At 34.4% G+C, this 17,229-nt stretch overlaps 1 protein-coding gene across 9 annotated transcripts in view; it reads left to right on the forward strand.

Moving 5' to 3' along the window:
* TMEM68 (transmembrane protein 68) overlaps positions 1-15,982 on the forward strand; it is a 47,320-nt gene extending 31,338 nt beyond the window's left edge. For 6 of the 9 annotated variants that reach the window (XM_041768841.1, XM_041768840.1, XM_041768843.1 and 3 more), the window contains 3 exons: positions 1,228-1,288; positions 2,930-3,069; positions 14,504-15,982. In XM_041768841.1, coding sequence (XP_041624775.1) covers positions 1,228-1,288; positions 2,930-3,069; positions 14,504-14,608 — 306 coding nt within the window. In that variant the 3' untranslated portion in view covers positions 14,609-15,982. Of the gene's footprint in view, positions 1-1,227; positions 1,289-2,929; positions 3,070-3,153; positions 3,267-10,461; positions 10,627-14,503 lie in introns of those variants that run through there. The other 3 variants (XR_005989872.1, XR_005989873.1, XM_041768845.1) reach the window with 3 other exon arrangements.
* The last annotated feature ends 1,247 nt before the right edge of the window (positions 15,983-17,229 follow it).

The raw sequence follows: 17,229 nt of genomic DNA on the forward strand, positions 1-17,229 counted from the left end.
AAAACAATGGCTCTGCTGTTAGGGTTCTTCCTTTTGGTGAGGGGAGAGATATAATAAATAAATGATAGTAGTTATATGTGAAGTAATAAGTTTTGTGAAGAATGTTATCCCTGTAGTCCCTTTTCTTCCAGTCTGCCTTGTCATACTGGTTTCCACAGCTGAATATGAATGGCACTTGACAGGATGAGCACTGGGTGTTATACTATATGTTGGCAAATCGAACTCTAATAAAAAAAAATATACCAAAAAAAAAAAAAAAGAAAAAGAAAAAGAATGGCTTTGTAAACGTCAGCTTATGTAAATATCTCAAACGCTGCTCACTAAGCAGGTAACTCTGTATTAGGCAAATACTGATGGTAGAATGTAAGTAAAGCAATACTCAGTTTTTAAAATTCTAAAACATCATTTAATTCAGTGTATTTTGTGTGCATTTTAAAGTGTTTTTATTCAGACTTTTACTTACTTTGGTTTCACCATAGTAGAACCTCCGTACATGATCCTTTGCTACTTCATCATTGTTTTATGACATGTAATTAAGGTCTCCACTTAAAAAAACCATACATAGTCACAGGTATTCATGGAATAATAAAAACCATGAACTTGTGAGCAGAATTCCTCTAAAATTAATGATAAAAGGAATTGTTTTTTATATATTTATATGTATGCTTTTCCTTTTTTTTTTTTGCAGTGAGTCTTATATTTTTCATTAATGTTGAACATTTTTAAGTTTAGTAATCCCCCCAAAAAAATAGTGTTTCAGTAGTTCTATGACAACATCTTGCCAAAATCTTTTAAATTTGTGTAAATTTCCCCATAGATGGATTATCTGCCCTGTTTCTTTTTCTCCAGTGAGCATACTATTCAGTGGACCATGAAAATCAATTTAATTTACCACACTAATTTTATTTAATGAAATTAATGATTAGTGCAATCTTTATTTTGAGTTTTAAGGGTATATTTGGAAGGATAGGAAAGTTGGTAAATGAAATATATATTACCACTAGAGGGTAGTGTTTCCAATTTTTGTTTTTATAAATGATCAAGTTAAATTTAGGCTGATAAATCACACTAATCACTTTTATGACCTTTTTATGATAAAGTATACCTTTATCTTAAAAATTCCTCATTTTCATAATCTTAAACAAGCCCCAAAAGTTTGCATTACTGACTCAATGGAGTATTGAATGGATCAATATATTTACTTTTTAATTCAAATTCTCTCTTTAGCCCATTATTCCTATGTTTACACAAAATATTCGAGAAGGATTTAGATCACTTGGAGGAACAAGTAAGTTCTGATTCATATGGTTTTTCTAATTATAATGTAATATTTAGAATATTATCATTTAATATTTGGTTTTTTGAACCCTATAAGAAATTCTATTGAGTTATTATTTTAGATAATGGATCTATTATTTAGATGTTTCTCTATTTAAAGTCTAAATGATAACTGAATCTGAGTAATGGCAGTTCTTAGGTGTTAGATTTTTGTTAAGAGTTTCAGATATGTACTGAAGGTTCTTTGTTTTGTGGGCTTCTTAAAATAGAGTGAGTTATCTAATTTCCTTCATTGAACTCTGCTGTTGAGGTTTAGAACAAATGTACCCATTACCCAGACTATCCTCCTAACTCACCGCTGAAGAAGTTACAGCTTTAAAAATGGATAACAATATGATATTGAATTAAGATTAACAAACTAAGGACGTATCATCTGCCTTAGTTCATTTCTGCTCATTTTGGTTTTTTGATTTTTAAAATATTTTGAACCATGATACATTTACATTATAGAGTTCTTTTTGCCTAACTTTAATTTATGGGTAACAAAATAAGCGTTGAGTGTAGATATAGGAGAGATAACAGTTAGAAGTGCTTTTTCTTTTCAATTTCTGTTGTTTTCTTCTTATTTTGAAATTTTCATAGTTGGTTTTTTATACCCTATGATTTATATATTTGATTGATTATATTTTATATAGCACTATATTGTTCTTATCCACATAAAAATCCCCTCCTGAAGAACTTTAAACTTCCATTGTTTCTTTTATGTGTAATGTGAGTATGTTGTTAATATTCTATTATGTTTTTTAGGTGTTACCTTTTTTACCTTTTCTTTTTCAAATTTAAAGTGGAAAGGCAGATTGATGTGATGTTTAGCTGTCACTGTAGAATTATTTATTCTAATTTTCTCTCAGGCCATTTCATCAGAATTTAAGTTGCATACTAGAAATTATTCCTAATTTTGTTTCTTTAATTATAAAGTGGTTTAAAAATTACTGTTGACTGCTTTTTTACTTCCTTTTTTACTTAATTCCTCAGTTTATTTTGTATTATCACTTTTAATCTTTTTAGGTTTCATCTTTGATCATTAGCATTAGTAATTTTTGGTTACTATATGTATTTTTCTTAATTTACAATAATAATTTTTTTCTTTACCTATCAGTGTATTTTAGTTTCATGTTTATGTGAATTTATCTTATGCTTTTATATTTTCCTTTTATTAGTCTAGACCTGTATTTGTGTGAGTCTTTGGACTTTTTAGTTTCTAGCTTTTGGTTTCAGTCTTTACCCTTGGTTTTGTAATAATAGTATTTAACTTGCCCTTAAAATTCTCATATTTTTGAAAACTCATTTTTAAAAAATTAATAAACCTTATTTTGGGGGGCATTTTTAGGTTTACAGAAAAATTGAGTGGAAGTACAGAGAATACTCATAAAGCTTCTTAACACTTTCCAGTTTCTCTTATTATTAACCTCTTACATTTATATGCTACATTTGTTACAATTGATAGAAAGCTCATCTTTAAAGAAACGTTGTATTGCCAGGAGGTGATACTGTTTGCCACTTTCTTATAAGTCTTACATTATTAATTTGAAAGTTATTACTTGCTCAGAATATTTAACCAATTAAAATAATTTTATTTATTTTAAAACAGGGTTATTTAGGTGGCTTTATGAAAAATTCCGCTATCCATTTGCTCCAATGTATGGAGGTTTTCCAGTGAAATTACGCACCTATTTAGGTGATCCTATTCCCTATGATCCAAAGATAACAGCAGAAGAATTAGCTGAAAAGGTAAATTCTTTCTTTCTTAATCTTTGAACAGATTTTTACTTTCAGTTATTGTATTAAAAATTAATTCATTGCTTTATTCTACAGACATGTTTTAGATCAGTGGTGCTTTTTCCTTGAGGGGACGTTTGGCAGTGTCTTGAGACATTTTGTTATTGTGACAAGCAGGTCCTGGGAGGTGGTGGTGCTTCTGGCATTTAGTAAGTAGTAAGTAAGTAAGTAGAGGCTGGGGATGTTGATGAATATTCTAGTATGCCCAGGACAGTCCCCTGCAACAGAGAACTACTCATTTTCAAATGTCAAAAGTGCTGAGGTTGGGACTTTTGGCACTGACAATTAAAAAGTTTTATAAGTGATGTTCAGAAGAAAGCTTTGACTTCCATAAAAAGAAAGCATTATTCTTGTTGGATAGAAATATCCTGGCAGGAAAATGGAATAGTGTATAAGAGTGTGGATTATGAAATCAGATCATTCCTAGTTCTACTGTTCATTTGCTCTTTGACTCCAGGGAATTCGTTTGCTGTTTCTCTTCAAGGAAGAGAATAGTACCCACTCACAGTTGTCCCTGAGGATTACACGATATTGTACATGTTCATTGTTTAAAACAGTGAGTAGTATATAGTAAGGGCTCTGTGAATGCTGGGTACTAACATTATTAACAATAGTGAATACTATTGTCCTAGGAACTTATAGTCCAGTAGAGGAGCTGATAACTAATCACTTCTCTGGTGATAAGTTAACCACAATGGTGTGCTTATAGCAAGGTTTCTTAACTTGGGTACTACTGACATTTTGTTGTGGAGGCCTGTCCTGTGCACTGTAGGATGTTTACCATCTCTGGCCTCCATTCGTTAGATGCCAATAGCACTCCCCATTCTCACCCATCACTCATTGTGGTAATAAAAAAATGCCTCTAGACCTTTTTACATGACCCCCAGTGGGACAAAATCCCACCCGATTAAGAATTGCTATCTTAGGGTATTATGGAAGCACAAAGGAAAGATGTAAATTAGATCAGGGATGCCTCCTAGAGAGAGATGATGTTTGATTTCAGTTTGGAAAGACAAAGAATTAGCTGGACAGAGTGAGGTACAGGAAACTGTATAAATGGATGGCAATATGACATAGCATAAAATCTTTGGGGAGTTGAGAGTAGCTAAAAGAGATATTATAGGAAATGAGGCTAGAAACCAAGGAGTCTGTACTATGATGGCCTATAACTGATTTTGTTTTCTGAAAGCCAGGGCAGAGGTGGACGGGGGATTGCTCTTAAAAATAGGTGAATGGGGCTGCCCTGGTGGCTCAGTGGTTTAGTGCCTCCCTCAGCCCAGGGCGTGATCCTGGAGACCCAGGATCAAGTCCCATGTCAGGCTCCCTGCATGGAGCCTGCTTCTCCCTCTGCCTGTGTCTCTGCCTCTCTCTCTCTCTCTCTCTCTCTCTCTCTCTCTCTCTCTGTCTCTCTCCTCTCTGTGTATTCTCATGAATAAATAAATAAAATCTGGAAGGAAGGAAGGAAGGAAGGAAGGAAGGAAGGAAGGAAGGAAGGAAGGAAGGAAACAGGTGAATGGTAATAGGTTTATGTTTGGAAGGAAGGAAGGAAAGGAAGGAAGGAAGGAATGAAAGGAAGGAAAGAAAGAAAGAGGTGAGTGATAATAGGTTTATGTTTGGAAAGATCCCTGGAAGTAATATGAAGGCTGAATTTGAGTAAGACCAGTAGAAGCTCAAAGTGGGAAGAGAGCGCTTTGTGAAGGAAAAAATAGGAAACGCTACCTGGAATGAGGGCATTTGTGGTGCATCTTGAAAGAAGAAGGATGTGACTTGTACATATGGACTTGGGGCTAGAGGAAGAATATGAACAAAGAAATGGTGATGGGAAAGTTGACCATATACCAGCTGTGTTAAGCAGTCTGAGGTGGTTAGAACCGCAAGGTTGGGAAAGACTGCCTCTTAAATTCTCCTCTGGGAATTTTGCAAAGCATATTAACATATTAAAGGTCCTAAGAAGCCCTACTATAAACAGGTCTATTTAACTTTGTTTCAAAGTGCATGTCTCAGTCTCACCTGACCAAACTCTCTCCTTGTTTTTCCTCGAATAGCACTTAATGACAACTGTGGGATAAACTTGGGGAATTACTAGCTTGGTGGGTAGGGTTTGGTGAGATGAAACCGGAAAAGTCGGTAGGAGCTACATTTTTAGGTTCTTAACTATCAGACAATGAAATTTGTCTGCCAAATACATTTCAATTAGGACAGGCCCCTGTTTGGGAGTGGCTTATATCAGTTTCATTCAAATTTATTTGGCTAAAGCAAGCAGATGTATAATCCGTTTTTCTACAATGGTTTATGAAGATGATTCTAGCAATTGTGATTACTTAGATCCATATGAATATTAAGTGCACTCTTTAAGAACAGAGGTTATGCTATGAAGTCTTGTGTCTCCAGTTCCCAGCACAGTATTTGGTATTTAATTAGATCTCAGTAAATGTTTGATGAATGAATGAATGACTTAATGATCTCTTTATCTACTTGAAAGGGAGAGCAGCAAGGTGCAGATTTGAGAGATTTTACAAAGATAGAAAATACCAGACTTGAAACCTAATTGTATAGCCACCTGCAGGATGTGTACGTATATATTTATATACATGGTGGGTTTTTTTTTAATATTTTATTTATTTGAGGGAGAGAGAAAGCACACGCGTGCGTGCCTGTGATAGAGACAGTAAGAGGGAGGGACGGAGGGAGGGAGGGAGAGAAAAGAGGGAGAAGCAGGCTCCCAACTGAGCAAGGAGCCAGATATAGGGCTCGATCTCAGGACCCTGGGATGATGACTTGAGCCAAAGGCAGGCACTTAACCACCTGAGCCACACAGGCACCCCAGGTTTTGAATATACTGCACTGGGGTTTAGGAGAAAGGTCAGAATTGATGATGAAGATTTAGAAGTTATCTGCATGAGACAGTTACTGAAGTCATGAGCTTTACAAAGCAGCTTAGAGAGAGAAAGAAGAGGACTTAGGACAGACCAGCGGACACATGTAAAGGGTGTGCCAAGGAAAATACTCAAAGCTGACAGAAGGGGAAGTGGCAGAGAGGTAGAGAACAAATAAGTTTGGGTGAGAGAAATCAGCGGAAGAGGATGTTTAAAAAATAGGAGTGCTCAGTAATATTCATCCCTGCAAAGACATCAAGGAAGAAAAGATTACTCAGCTTGCAGAGAATATAAAACTAGATAAGAGCCCTAAATGTCATATTATTGAATTACCTGGAAAATGGGATGAATGTATTTTGATTATGACTTTATACCAGCATTTTGATTTTTTTTAAGTTTTAAAATTGTGGTAAAAAATATAAAACATCACTTAACCATTTTAAGTGTATGATTTATTATTGCTAAATATATTCACATCATTGTGCAACCAATCTCTAGAACCTTCTCATTTGCTAAGTTGAACCTGTGTACTCAGCACCAGCCACCCATTGTTTCTCTCTCTCTTTTTTTTCATATATATCCATCAACATTTTATGCTGGTTTCTTTTTTGTCTGCATAGAATTCTTTTTTCCTCCCAGCCCCGAGCTTTATCAAGATATAATTGACATATAACATCATAAAAGTTTAATGTTCAAGGTGAATATTTGATACATGTGTATATTGTGAAATGATTACGACGATAAGCCTGGGCGACACTTCTTTCTATAAGTTTGACTACTGTAAAAAAAGTAGAATCATATGATGTTTGTCTTTTTGTGACTGGCTTATTTCACTTAGCATCATGTCTTCAAAGTTTATCCATATTGTAGCATGTGACAAGATTTCCTTTTTAAATATTTCATTATATGTATATACCATATTTTGTTTATCCATTCATTGATGGACATTTGGTTTGCCTCCATTTTCTTGGCTGTTGTGAATAATTTTACAGTGAACATGGGTGTGCAAATATGTCTTCAAGATCCTGTTTTGAATTCTTTTTGGTATATACCCAGAAGTGAGATTGCTGGATCATATGTAGAAAGAAAAAACTCCAGCTTTTCCCCCCTTTAGGGAAAAACCCAGCTTCCAAACTATGTCTTTCTTTCACTTACTTTTACACACAACATGACTTCTGACACTTCTGGTCACCAAATGTGTGGAGGTTTTTTCCGCCACCAAGCAATTCTCTGATACCAGCTGGATGTCCTAAAATTGAACTCAATTCTGACACTATCTACCTAGAGATAGTGTAGATCCTACAAGTCTATTCCCACCCCACTCTAGATGCTAATCACAAGTAGTAGGTCTCCATGTAACCCACAATTTCTTAGTTGGGTATAAATTGGAGGTTCCCACAACCCCTTCCCAGGTTCAATTAATTTGCTGGAGTGGCTCACAGAACTCAGGAATACACTTACTTTTATCAGATTATGAAACAATATGATAGAGGATACAGATGGACAACCAGGTAAAGAGATGACATAGGGGGAACAATGAGAGGGCCCCAGGTTCAGGGCCTCTGTGGAGTTGGGGTGTGTCACCCTCTTGGTGTGGATGGATTCACCCACCTGGAAGCTCCATGAACCTTGTATTATTGGGATTTTATGGGAGATGATGAGAGTCAGGCTGAAAATTCCAAGCTTCTAGTCATGGTTTGGTCTTTCTGGTGACCAGCCCTTACCCAGAAGCCATCCATGAGGCCAGTAAAACAAAAGATTTTTATCAGCCAGGAAATTATAAGGATTTCAGGAGTGCTGCATCAGGAACTGAAGTTGGAACCAAATGTTAGAACAAAAGATGCTTCTAGTGCCCTTACCACTTAGAAAACTATAAGAGTTTCAAGAGCTCTATGTCAGGAACAAGGCCAAAGACCAATACGTATTTTTTTTTTTTTCCTTTTTTTTTTTTTTTTTCGTATTTTCTATTATCTTATACTATGATCATTCTATTGTTAATTTTTCAAGGAATGTCATCCATACAGTTTCCTATATTTGACCATGCCATTTTACATCCCTACCAGCAGTGCACAAGGGTTCCAATTTCTCTGCATCCTTGTCAACACTTGTTATTTTCTGTTTTGTATGTTGGTAGCCATCCTAATGGGTGTGAGCTTGTTGGCTATTTGTATATATTTTCTGGAGAAATGTGTGTTTAAGATGTTGGCTCATTTTTTTAAAATCATATTTCATTTTTTTGTTGTAGAATTGTAGAAGTTCTATATATATTATAGATATTAACTGCTTACTAGATATATGATTTGCAAATATTTTCTCTCATTCCATAGGTTCCTTTTTACCCTGTTGATTGTTTCTTTTGTCGTATACAAGGTTTTGAGTTTGATGTAGAGCCATTTTTCTGTTTTGGCTTTGTTACCTGTTCTTTTGGTGTCATACTCAGGAAATTATTGCCAAATCCAGTGTCATAAAGTTTTTCTCTTATATTTTCTTCTAGGAGCTTTATAGTTTTAGGTCTTATGTTTAGCTTTTTAATCCAATTTGAGATAATTTTTGTTTATGATATAAGATAAGGTTTAGCTTCATTCTTTTTAACATGGATATCTAGTTTCCCATCACCATTTGATGAAGAGATTGCCTTTTCCCCATTGCATGGTCTTGGCACTCTTGTCAAAAATCATTTGCTATACATTCAAATGTGTTTTTCTGGGTTGTCTATCCTATTTCTTTGGTCTATGTGTTTGTCTTTATGCCATTACCATACTGTTTTGGTTTCTGTAGCTTTGTAATATGTTCTGAAATTGGAAAGTATGAGGCCTGGAACTTTCTTCTTCTCTTGGCTATTTAGAGTCCTTTGAAATTGCAAATGAATTTTAGGATTTTTTTTTCTATTTCTGCAAAAAATGCTATTGGGATTTTGATAAGGATTGCCTTGAATCTGTAGATCACCTTGGATAGAATGGACAGCTTAACAATATTAAATCTATTAATCTATGAACACATGTCTTCCTATTATATTTGTGTGTTTAATTTTTTTAGCAATGTTTTATAATTTTCAATGTGTAAGACTTTCCTTTCTTTGTTTTTTTCTAAGTATTTTATTCTTTGTGATGCTATTGTCAATGAGATTGTTTTGTTTTGTTTTCAGATTGTTCATTGTTAAGCATGTACAAACACAACTGATTTGTGTGTGGATTTTATATCCTGCAGCTTTGCTGAATTCATTTATTCTGTTGTTTTTTTTTTCCTTTCCTTTTTGGTGGAATCTTTAGGGTTTCTATGTATAAAATCATGTTATCTGTGAACAGAGGTAATTTTACTTTTTTTTTTTTTTTTTTTTTTTTTTACTTTTTCCTTCTGTGGATAAGTCTGATTTAATCCTGTAGGGTAGACCTTATTGCTGTCCTACACATAAGAAAACTAGATGATTTATCAGTTTTGCTAGGGTGTGTTACGGTAACAAACAACCAATCTCAAAAGCTTAGGACAGTAAAGCTTACTTCTGGTTCATGTTTTATTTCTCCTGAGGTCCATGTCTTCTTTCTCCTGGGTTCAGGCTGATTCATGTGGGACGTTGCCATAATAAAGAAAATGTCAGGAGTGGAACCTTTTAAAGCTTCTGTTTGGATATAGCTCACTTATTCCCACTGACAGTTACACGGCCACACTGGACTTGACTGGGACAAAATCTGTATTCCTCCCATAAGATGGCCCAAAAGAGAGGGAATGAATTTCTATAATCTACTATATCTTACTGGGACTCAGCAAGACCAGGCACTTAGAAAAGTATATGCAGCTCAAACAGCTATAATGTGTATTAGATGAGACTTTTCAAATCAGGCAGCTGATATGTAGGAAGTTTCACAAAGGGAAAGGGAAAGAAACATTATATGCCTTATCTACGAACTTCATTCTTAGAAAACTTACCTCCAGGTTTCCTCCTGGTCCTTTAAATATACTCACAGTTTATTGCCCTCCTGCATTCTGAAACAAAACTCTGTGATGCTCTTTGACAAGGTCAGGACATGCTCTCTTCCAGGAGAGATGCCTTACTGATAGCACTCCAGGAGCCTTACATCAGGGTGAGACTGTAACCAGTGATATTGCTTCTGCCCACACTCCCTTTAATGTTAATATAGCACATTTCTTTGCTTCCCCCCAACAGTGCATTCTCTTGTAGGGTAAAACCAATTCTGTTTTGTCCTTTTAAAATTTTTTCTCCCATGGGATGCCTGGGTGGCTAAGCAGTTAAGTGTCTGCCTTTGGCTCAGGTCATGATCCCGGAGATCTGGGATCAAGTCCTACATCAGGCTCCCTGCATGGAGCCTGTCCCACATCAGGCTCCCCACATGGAGCCTGCTTCTCCCTCTGCCTGTGTCTCTGCCTCTCTCTCTCTCTGTGTCTCTCATGAATAAATAAATAAAAATCTTTTAAAAAATTTTAAAAAATTAAAATTTTTTCTCCCTATTAGGACTTAAATGGGCCAGAGATACTTAGGACCACTTTTTATAAATACTATGTATCTTTTGGAGAAAATAGAAGATAATAGAAGAGGAAGAAAACCCCTGGCGTGGAAGTATAAGGATCTGGTTATAATCCTTGTGCTACCACTAGGCAGCAGTGTCACTTTGGATAAGTATGTACTTCTCTAGTTCCAGGTTTCCTTATTTGTGGAATGGAGAAATTGAATTAGATGATCTCAGACATTTCTTTCAGGTCTCAAGTTAAATGAACCCTTATTTTCCTCAGTTAAGGAAAATGTATTACTGATAGTTAAATTTTAGTGCCTTGATTTTTCATATGAGGGTTTTTCATATGAGAGCAACATTTATTCACATTCATGTTACTGGTACAATTAGATATTTTATATATTAAAATATATAAACATTACAACCAGATCAATTTAAACTAATTAAGAAAGGCAGTTTTTCTGAATCCTTGAAATACATCAGTATTTCATCAGTTATTGATGGTAAGTAACATCAGTTACCATCTCCAGTTATTTTATGAACTTTATTATCAGTACCTAAAGTAACAAGTAGTCTACCAAAGCACAGTAGAATTTCTTGGGGGAATTTATTTAAATACATAGTTGCCACGTTCATATTTTTTATTATAAGTTGTCATTTATTGAACTAAAGTTTACTTGAAATAAAGAATACTTGAAAATTTTATTTGTGAATATATTGTCATGATTTTCCAGTCTTCGTTGTTAATAATGTAAGCATAAACTGTAAGATAATAATCCCTGGATTATCACAAACTCAAAATTACTAGCCTCCAAGTTAATGTGGAAATGAAACCTCATTTTAAAAATGGGTGATTTGATTGTGGGGAACCATTTTGTAAACACTATCTAAATCTTAATTAAAATATACTGTGCTAATGCAGACTGAACAGGGCAGTTGGGACATTTTCTGAAAGTTCCCTCAGTTTTAATCTATTGCTCTGTCTCCGTGTTTACAGTGTCTGTTTCTGTGTTCTCTTTAACTCTTTACAGTCTTAATCCACACATACATATAAATACAAGTTTATGTATACATATAACATATATATATGTGTGTGTGTGTGAGTGTGTATAGTTAAGGTGGAAAGAAGATGGAGAGAAGTAGATAGTCGTGAATGGTTATTTGGGAGGTGAAATGAATGGATGTTGCCAGTGGATTAGCCATTGTGAGTGAGAGGCAGGACTTGTTAAGGATGACTCCTAGGTTTTGACTTACTTGGCTAGATTCATGGTACTGTGATTTGCTGAAATGGGGAAGGAATTAAGGAAAGGCCGAAGTATGAGAGGGAAAGAATGTTAGGTTAGTCTTAAGCACATTGAATTTGAGGTGCCTTTATAACATTCAAGGAGGGGTGCCTGGATGGCTCAGTGGTTGAGCATCCGCCTTTGGCTCAGGCCAGGATCCCGGGGTCCTGGGATCGAGTCCCACATCAGGCTCCCCACAGGGAACTGGCTTCTCCTTCTGCCTGTGTTTCTGCCTCTCTCTGTGTGTCTCCCATGAATAAGTAAATAAAATCTTTCAATTATGTATATATAACAGTCAAGGGAAGTCATATTGAACATTTCTTTATGAAGCTGAGCAGGCTGGAGATAGAAATTCAAGAGTCATCAGCAAATGAAAGGTAATTAAAGTACTCTGAACCTTTGAAGAATAAGTCAGTGCCTGATTTTGGGATTAGAAATCTGCAAAGACGATTAAAAAGGGGCAGCCTGAAAGCTAGAAGAAAATCTAGCTTTTTCTCCAGTGTAAGAATTTCAGAAGCAAGATCAGTGGTGATTAAGAGGTCAAGTAGGATTAAAAGAATGTTACTGGGTTTGGTGACAGAAGGGTATTTTGGTGGTTTTGCAAGAGCTGTATTTCCTTAATGCATTGTCCTGGTTACATCTTCACCCCAAACCCTTCCTTGACACCTCAATTCATATTAAACAAAGTCTATACTTTTTCATTTGGTGTTTAGCGCCCTTCATGATTTAATTGAATTCTAATTTTAGAGCCTTGTACGCCAAGCTTCTGAACACATACCTGAAACTCCAGCCAAGCTCCCTAACTCACCATTCCTTATGCAGTTGTTTTCCTGTGGTCTTTTTCCTCCTGCTCTTTCCTTCACTGTCACTAAAATCTTACTGGTCCTTGGAGACCCAGACCAAGCAATACCTTGTTCATGTATCCTTACTTGTCATTACCCTCCAAATGGGCTCTCAAGTCTGAACTTCCAAATGCTTTCTTATCACATCTCAGATGATAGATGCATCTTACAAATGATCTTACATTTTTATTGCTTTGTACTTGATCCACTTACTAAGTTATGAGCTTGAGATAAGAGATTTATTTCGTTAATGTTATAGCTTCCAAAGCATCTAATGTTTTCTAAATAAATGAATAAAATTAAAAAAAACATGCTTCACAGAAAACAACTTATATTAGCCACTTTAGTACCTGAAGACATGGTTGCAGTTTCATTTTTACTTACAGTAAGTGTATGAAATAGTTCTTCTTTCACAAATGTGAGAATTTGTGGTTTAGAGAGGCATGTTTTTAAAATGCATGTTTGGACCAGGGTTTATGAATTATATTTTAAAAGAGATACAGGCCAGCCCAGTTGGCTCACCGGTTTAGTGCCACCTTCAGTCCAGAGTGTGATCCTGGAGACCTGGGATTGAGTCCCATGTCAGGCTCCCTGCATGGAGCCTGCTTCTCCCTCTGTCTGTGTCTCTGCCTCTCTCTCTCTCTCTCTGAATAAATAAAATTAAAAAATAAAATAAAAGAGATACAACTCAGAATCTTTTTTTTTTTTTTTTTTTTTTTTTACTCAGAATCTTAACTATAGAGAACTAATGGATTATTACCAGAAGGGAGGTGGGTGGGGGTTGGATGAAATTGGTGATGGGGATTAAGGAGTGTACTTGTGATGAGCACCAGGTAATGTATGGAAGTGACGAATCACTAAATTATTCACTGGAAACTAAATTTTTAAAAAGATTTTATTTATTTGTGAGAGACACAGAGAGAGGCAGAGACATAGGCAGAGGGAGAAGCAGGCTCCCTGCAGGGAGCCCAATGTGTGACTCAATCCCGGGACTCCAGAATCACACACGCCCTGAGCCAAAGGCAAACGCTCAACCACTGAGCCACCCAGGCATCCCCACCTGAAACTATTACACTATATGTTAACTAACTGGAATTTAAATTAAAACTTAAAAAAAAAGATGAAGATCTAATTTATGAAAGGACTCATTGAAAATCTAGCATCTAAAAGGAAGTGTGTATGCATGTACAAACGTATAATGTGCATGCACAAAAATTTTTTCAGATAGCCACAAACTGATCCAAAAGTAAATATTATTTATTTATTTATTATTTATTTATTTATTTATTTATTTTTTGTAAATATTATTTAAATTTGTCATGAGTTTAATGGGAAACATTATTTTAGATTTCTTTTCCATTACTGTGACTTAATTTAAATTCCTGTTGAACTGTCTAGAAATTGACGTAGTGAACTAAAAGGCGTATCAGCTCATTTACAGTTTTCCTCACTTTTTCCTCTTATACTGCCTGCTATAGTTGTTTGGGTGTGTAATGATGAGAGAAAAATACACAAAAGTTTATTCATGGATAGAAAGAAGTAAAACTTCCTTTCCCATTTGCCCACTAGAAAATTTCCTACTACTTTTCTTCTTCTGATTTTTTTCCTTCAATTCCTTGTAGTGTTCATTGTATACAAAGTACTGCTGTGCTCAGTGCTGGAGAAATATGAAGCTGTGTCTTAAGGAACGTGCAATCTGGTACAGAAAATAGCCGGGTAACATTAACTGTACTCCCAGCATAATAAAATCAGTATGAGGACTACACTGGGGGTGTTCTGAGAAGGAAATCATTCATTTTGAGGAAAGATGGCTAAATTAAGGAAGACTTTTTGAAAGTAGTATATTAAAATCTTTATAAAATAAATAATCTATTTTGAGAACTAAAAGAATAATGGCTTTTCTTTTGTTTTCTTAATAGACAAAGAATGCTGTTCAAGCTTTGATTGATAAACACCAAAGAATACCTGGAAACATTATGAGCGCTTTGTTAGAACGTTTTCATAAAAAACAAAAGACCAACTAGAAGACAATTTAATACATTTATATTAGTATGTTTGTGTTTGTTGTACTGTCCTTTAAATTTTGTAGGTTCTATCATTAGTATTTTTAAAGAAAATGTTAATAAGCATCTTTCACTGAACTTGTTTAAAATTGTATTGTTGATTTTGTTTTTGCAATCGTGTCAAATTTAAATAGTAACTTATTACATGCCTAATAATTCAGAAAATGATCCTGTTTCTTTTTATAAATTCCTGATAATGTAATAATAAACATATAGATTTTAAAAACTAAGTTCATTAATAACAATTTAGGTTTACAAACATTCCTAAAGTAATGCATCTAATCTGATTCTGTTGCACTGAGCTTATTTTGCAACAGATTTTGCAAGGTGGCATAATTTAGTACAGACACTGAAGTTAGAGAAGAAATACTTTCATCTGCCCCTCATTCCTTTCATGACCTTGGGCAAATCATATAATGTTTTGGTGCCTCAACAATTCACTTTTTAAAAACAAGCTAATACTATGTTGAGGAATATTATTTTAAATTCTTTTTTTAAATTTTAAATTCTTTATGTTTGCTGTGATTGATAACTGTAGAACTGAAATTATTACTGAATTAAACAGTACCAAGAATTTTCAGTTTATTTATATATATTGGCCCACACAATGTTTAAATTATTTCTTTAGGTATGATGTCAAGTTGCCAAGCCCATGGAAAATATACATTGTTTTTCAAGTTGAACAAAAAAGAAATTAAGAAAAGTAAAATTTCTAATAATTATTTTTAGTATTCTATTTCTTAAGAATCAGTAGATAGACCATGTAGGGTGTGTTATGCATTGTCAGCTATGCAATGTGGCATTTAATAGTATAAGGTTAAAAATCACTGTTGTGCTCTGCATTTCATATGTTAGAAGCTGATTTTAGGCTGATAAAAGCAGAGCAAAAGAAAGTTCTGCTTTTGCTCAATACCATGGCTTATTTAGCTTGTTTTTGCAATGAGTCAAATGGTTTATTGTTTCAATAAAAATATACTTGAATGATAAATTTATGTGAACACAAAGCTTTCTGAAAAATTAATGGCTTTCAATTTGTTGTCTCCTTGAAATCTGAATTTTAAAGGTATTTAAATGGAAGAGTACCAGAAATCAAATGCAGTATCTCCCTCTTCCTTTTTTAGATATTAAATTACTTGGATTTTTGTATAGATTTTTGTATAACAGGTATATATGTATGATGTGTTTAATGTATATAAAATTAAGCAACATAAAAATAAAGTAAATTGCAATTCATTTTCTTGTGAAATTGCTTGTGACATTATCTTATTTTAAACTAATTTTTTGTTTTACTGTTTATTCATTTTTCACCCACAATCATATTCATCTCTCAGCCACAATGAGTAAACCTTACTTTCTAATGTAATAAATATATTTTAATTTCAATTTCAATGAAAAGAGTCACTTAGTGATTATTTGCAGCTTTCCCCCCCCTCTAGCAGTGAGCAGTGTGTTTCTTTAAAATCGATAATTATTCCCAGAATGAATAAATAAATGATTATAAAATGAATGAGAATAATGTTTTGGAGCAACTATTGGGTTTTAAAAATGAAAGAAAGAACAATATTCATTGCTGATGTAGCAAATGCTATTATTTTTTTACAGTATTTAAGTTTTACTGCTTTACTTAAAACTTTGTTTTGTTCTTCAATACTTGGACTAACTGCAAGTCGTCCTGTCTCGCTCAATACAAGATCTTTGTCTTTGCTATTTGAATTTAAGTGCCATTTACAAGAATGAGGGGATATGATCAAATATGGAAATATAAGTAATAATGGAAAGGGGATGTTCTTAACCCTTCTTGAAGGGAGTGTTCACAAGTCTTATGAAAGCTAGGGACTCTCCAGGAGCATGAACATGGCATACTTCTATGGGAAATCTTTCATATCCTTAAAAAAAAACACAAAAAACTTTTAACTTTGAAACAATATCAAATTTACAGAAAAGTTACATAGTACTCACATATACCCTTCACTCAGATTGACCAATTGTTACATCACATTTGTTTTGTTCTCTTTACCCACCCCTCCTCCTCTCTCTCTATATATAATCTCTCTCTCTCTCTCTCTCTCTCCATATATATTTAAAATTTCTTCTCTTTTTTTTTTTACATTTTTTTTTTCTGAATCAACTGATAGTAAATTGCAGATACCATGCCCCTTACCTTTACACTTGCTTATAAGGCCATCCACTTATGGCACCACAGAGCAATGGTCAAAATCGGACATTTATCATTGATATCTAGTATTATCCAATCTTACAGCTGGATTTAAATTTCACCAATTGTCTCAATATCCTTTTTATAAGTTTCTCTTGATGCATGGTTCATAGCAGGATCACATATTGCATTTAGTTTTCATATTTCTTTAGTAATCTTTAATCTGGAATGATTCCTTAGCCTTTGTCTTCAATGATACTGACATTTTTAGAGAAGACAGTTTGTTTTGTAGATTCCCTTCACTCTGTTTTTCTCTGATATTTTTGCATAACTTGATTCAGGTTATGCATTATTCCAGAAATACTACATAAATGATGCTGTGCTCTTTCAAGTGTTTCACATCAGGAGGCACATAATGTCGGTTTGT

The sequence above is a fragment of the Vulpes lagopus genome, chromosome 9, assembly GCF_018345385.1.
Source record: "Vulpes lagopus strain Blue_001 chromosome 9, ASM1834538v1, whole genome shotgun sequence".
Lineage (NCBI taxonomy): Eukaryota > Metazoa > Chordata > Mammalia > Carnivora > Canidae > Vulpes > Vulpes lagopus.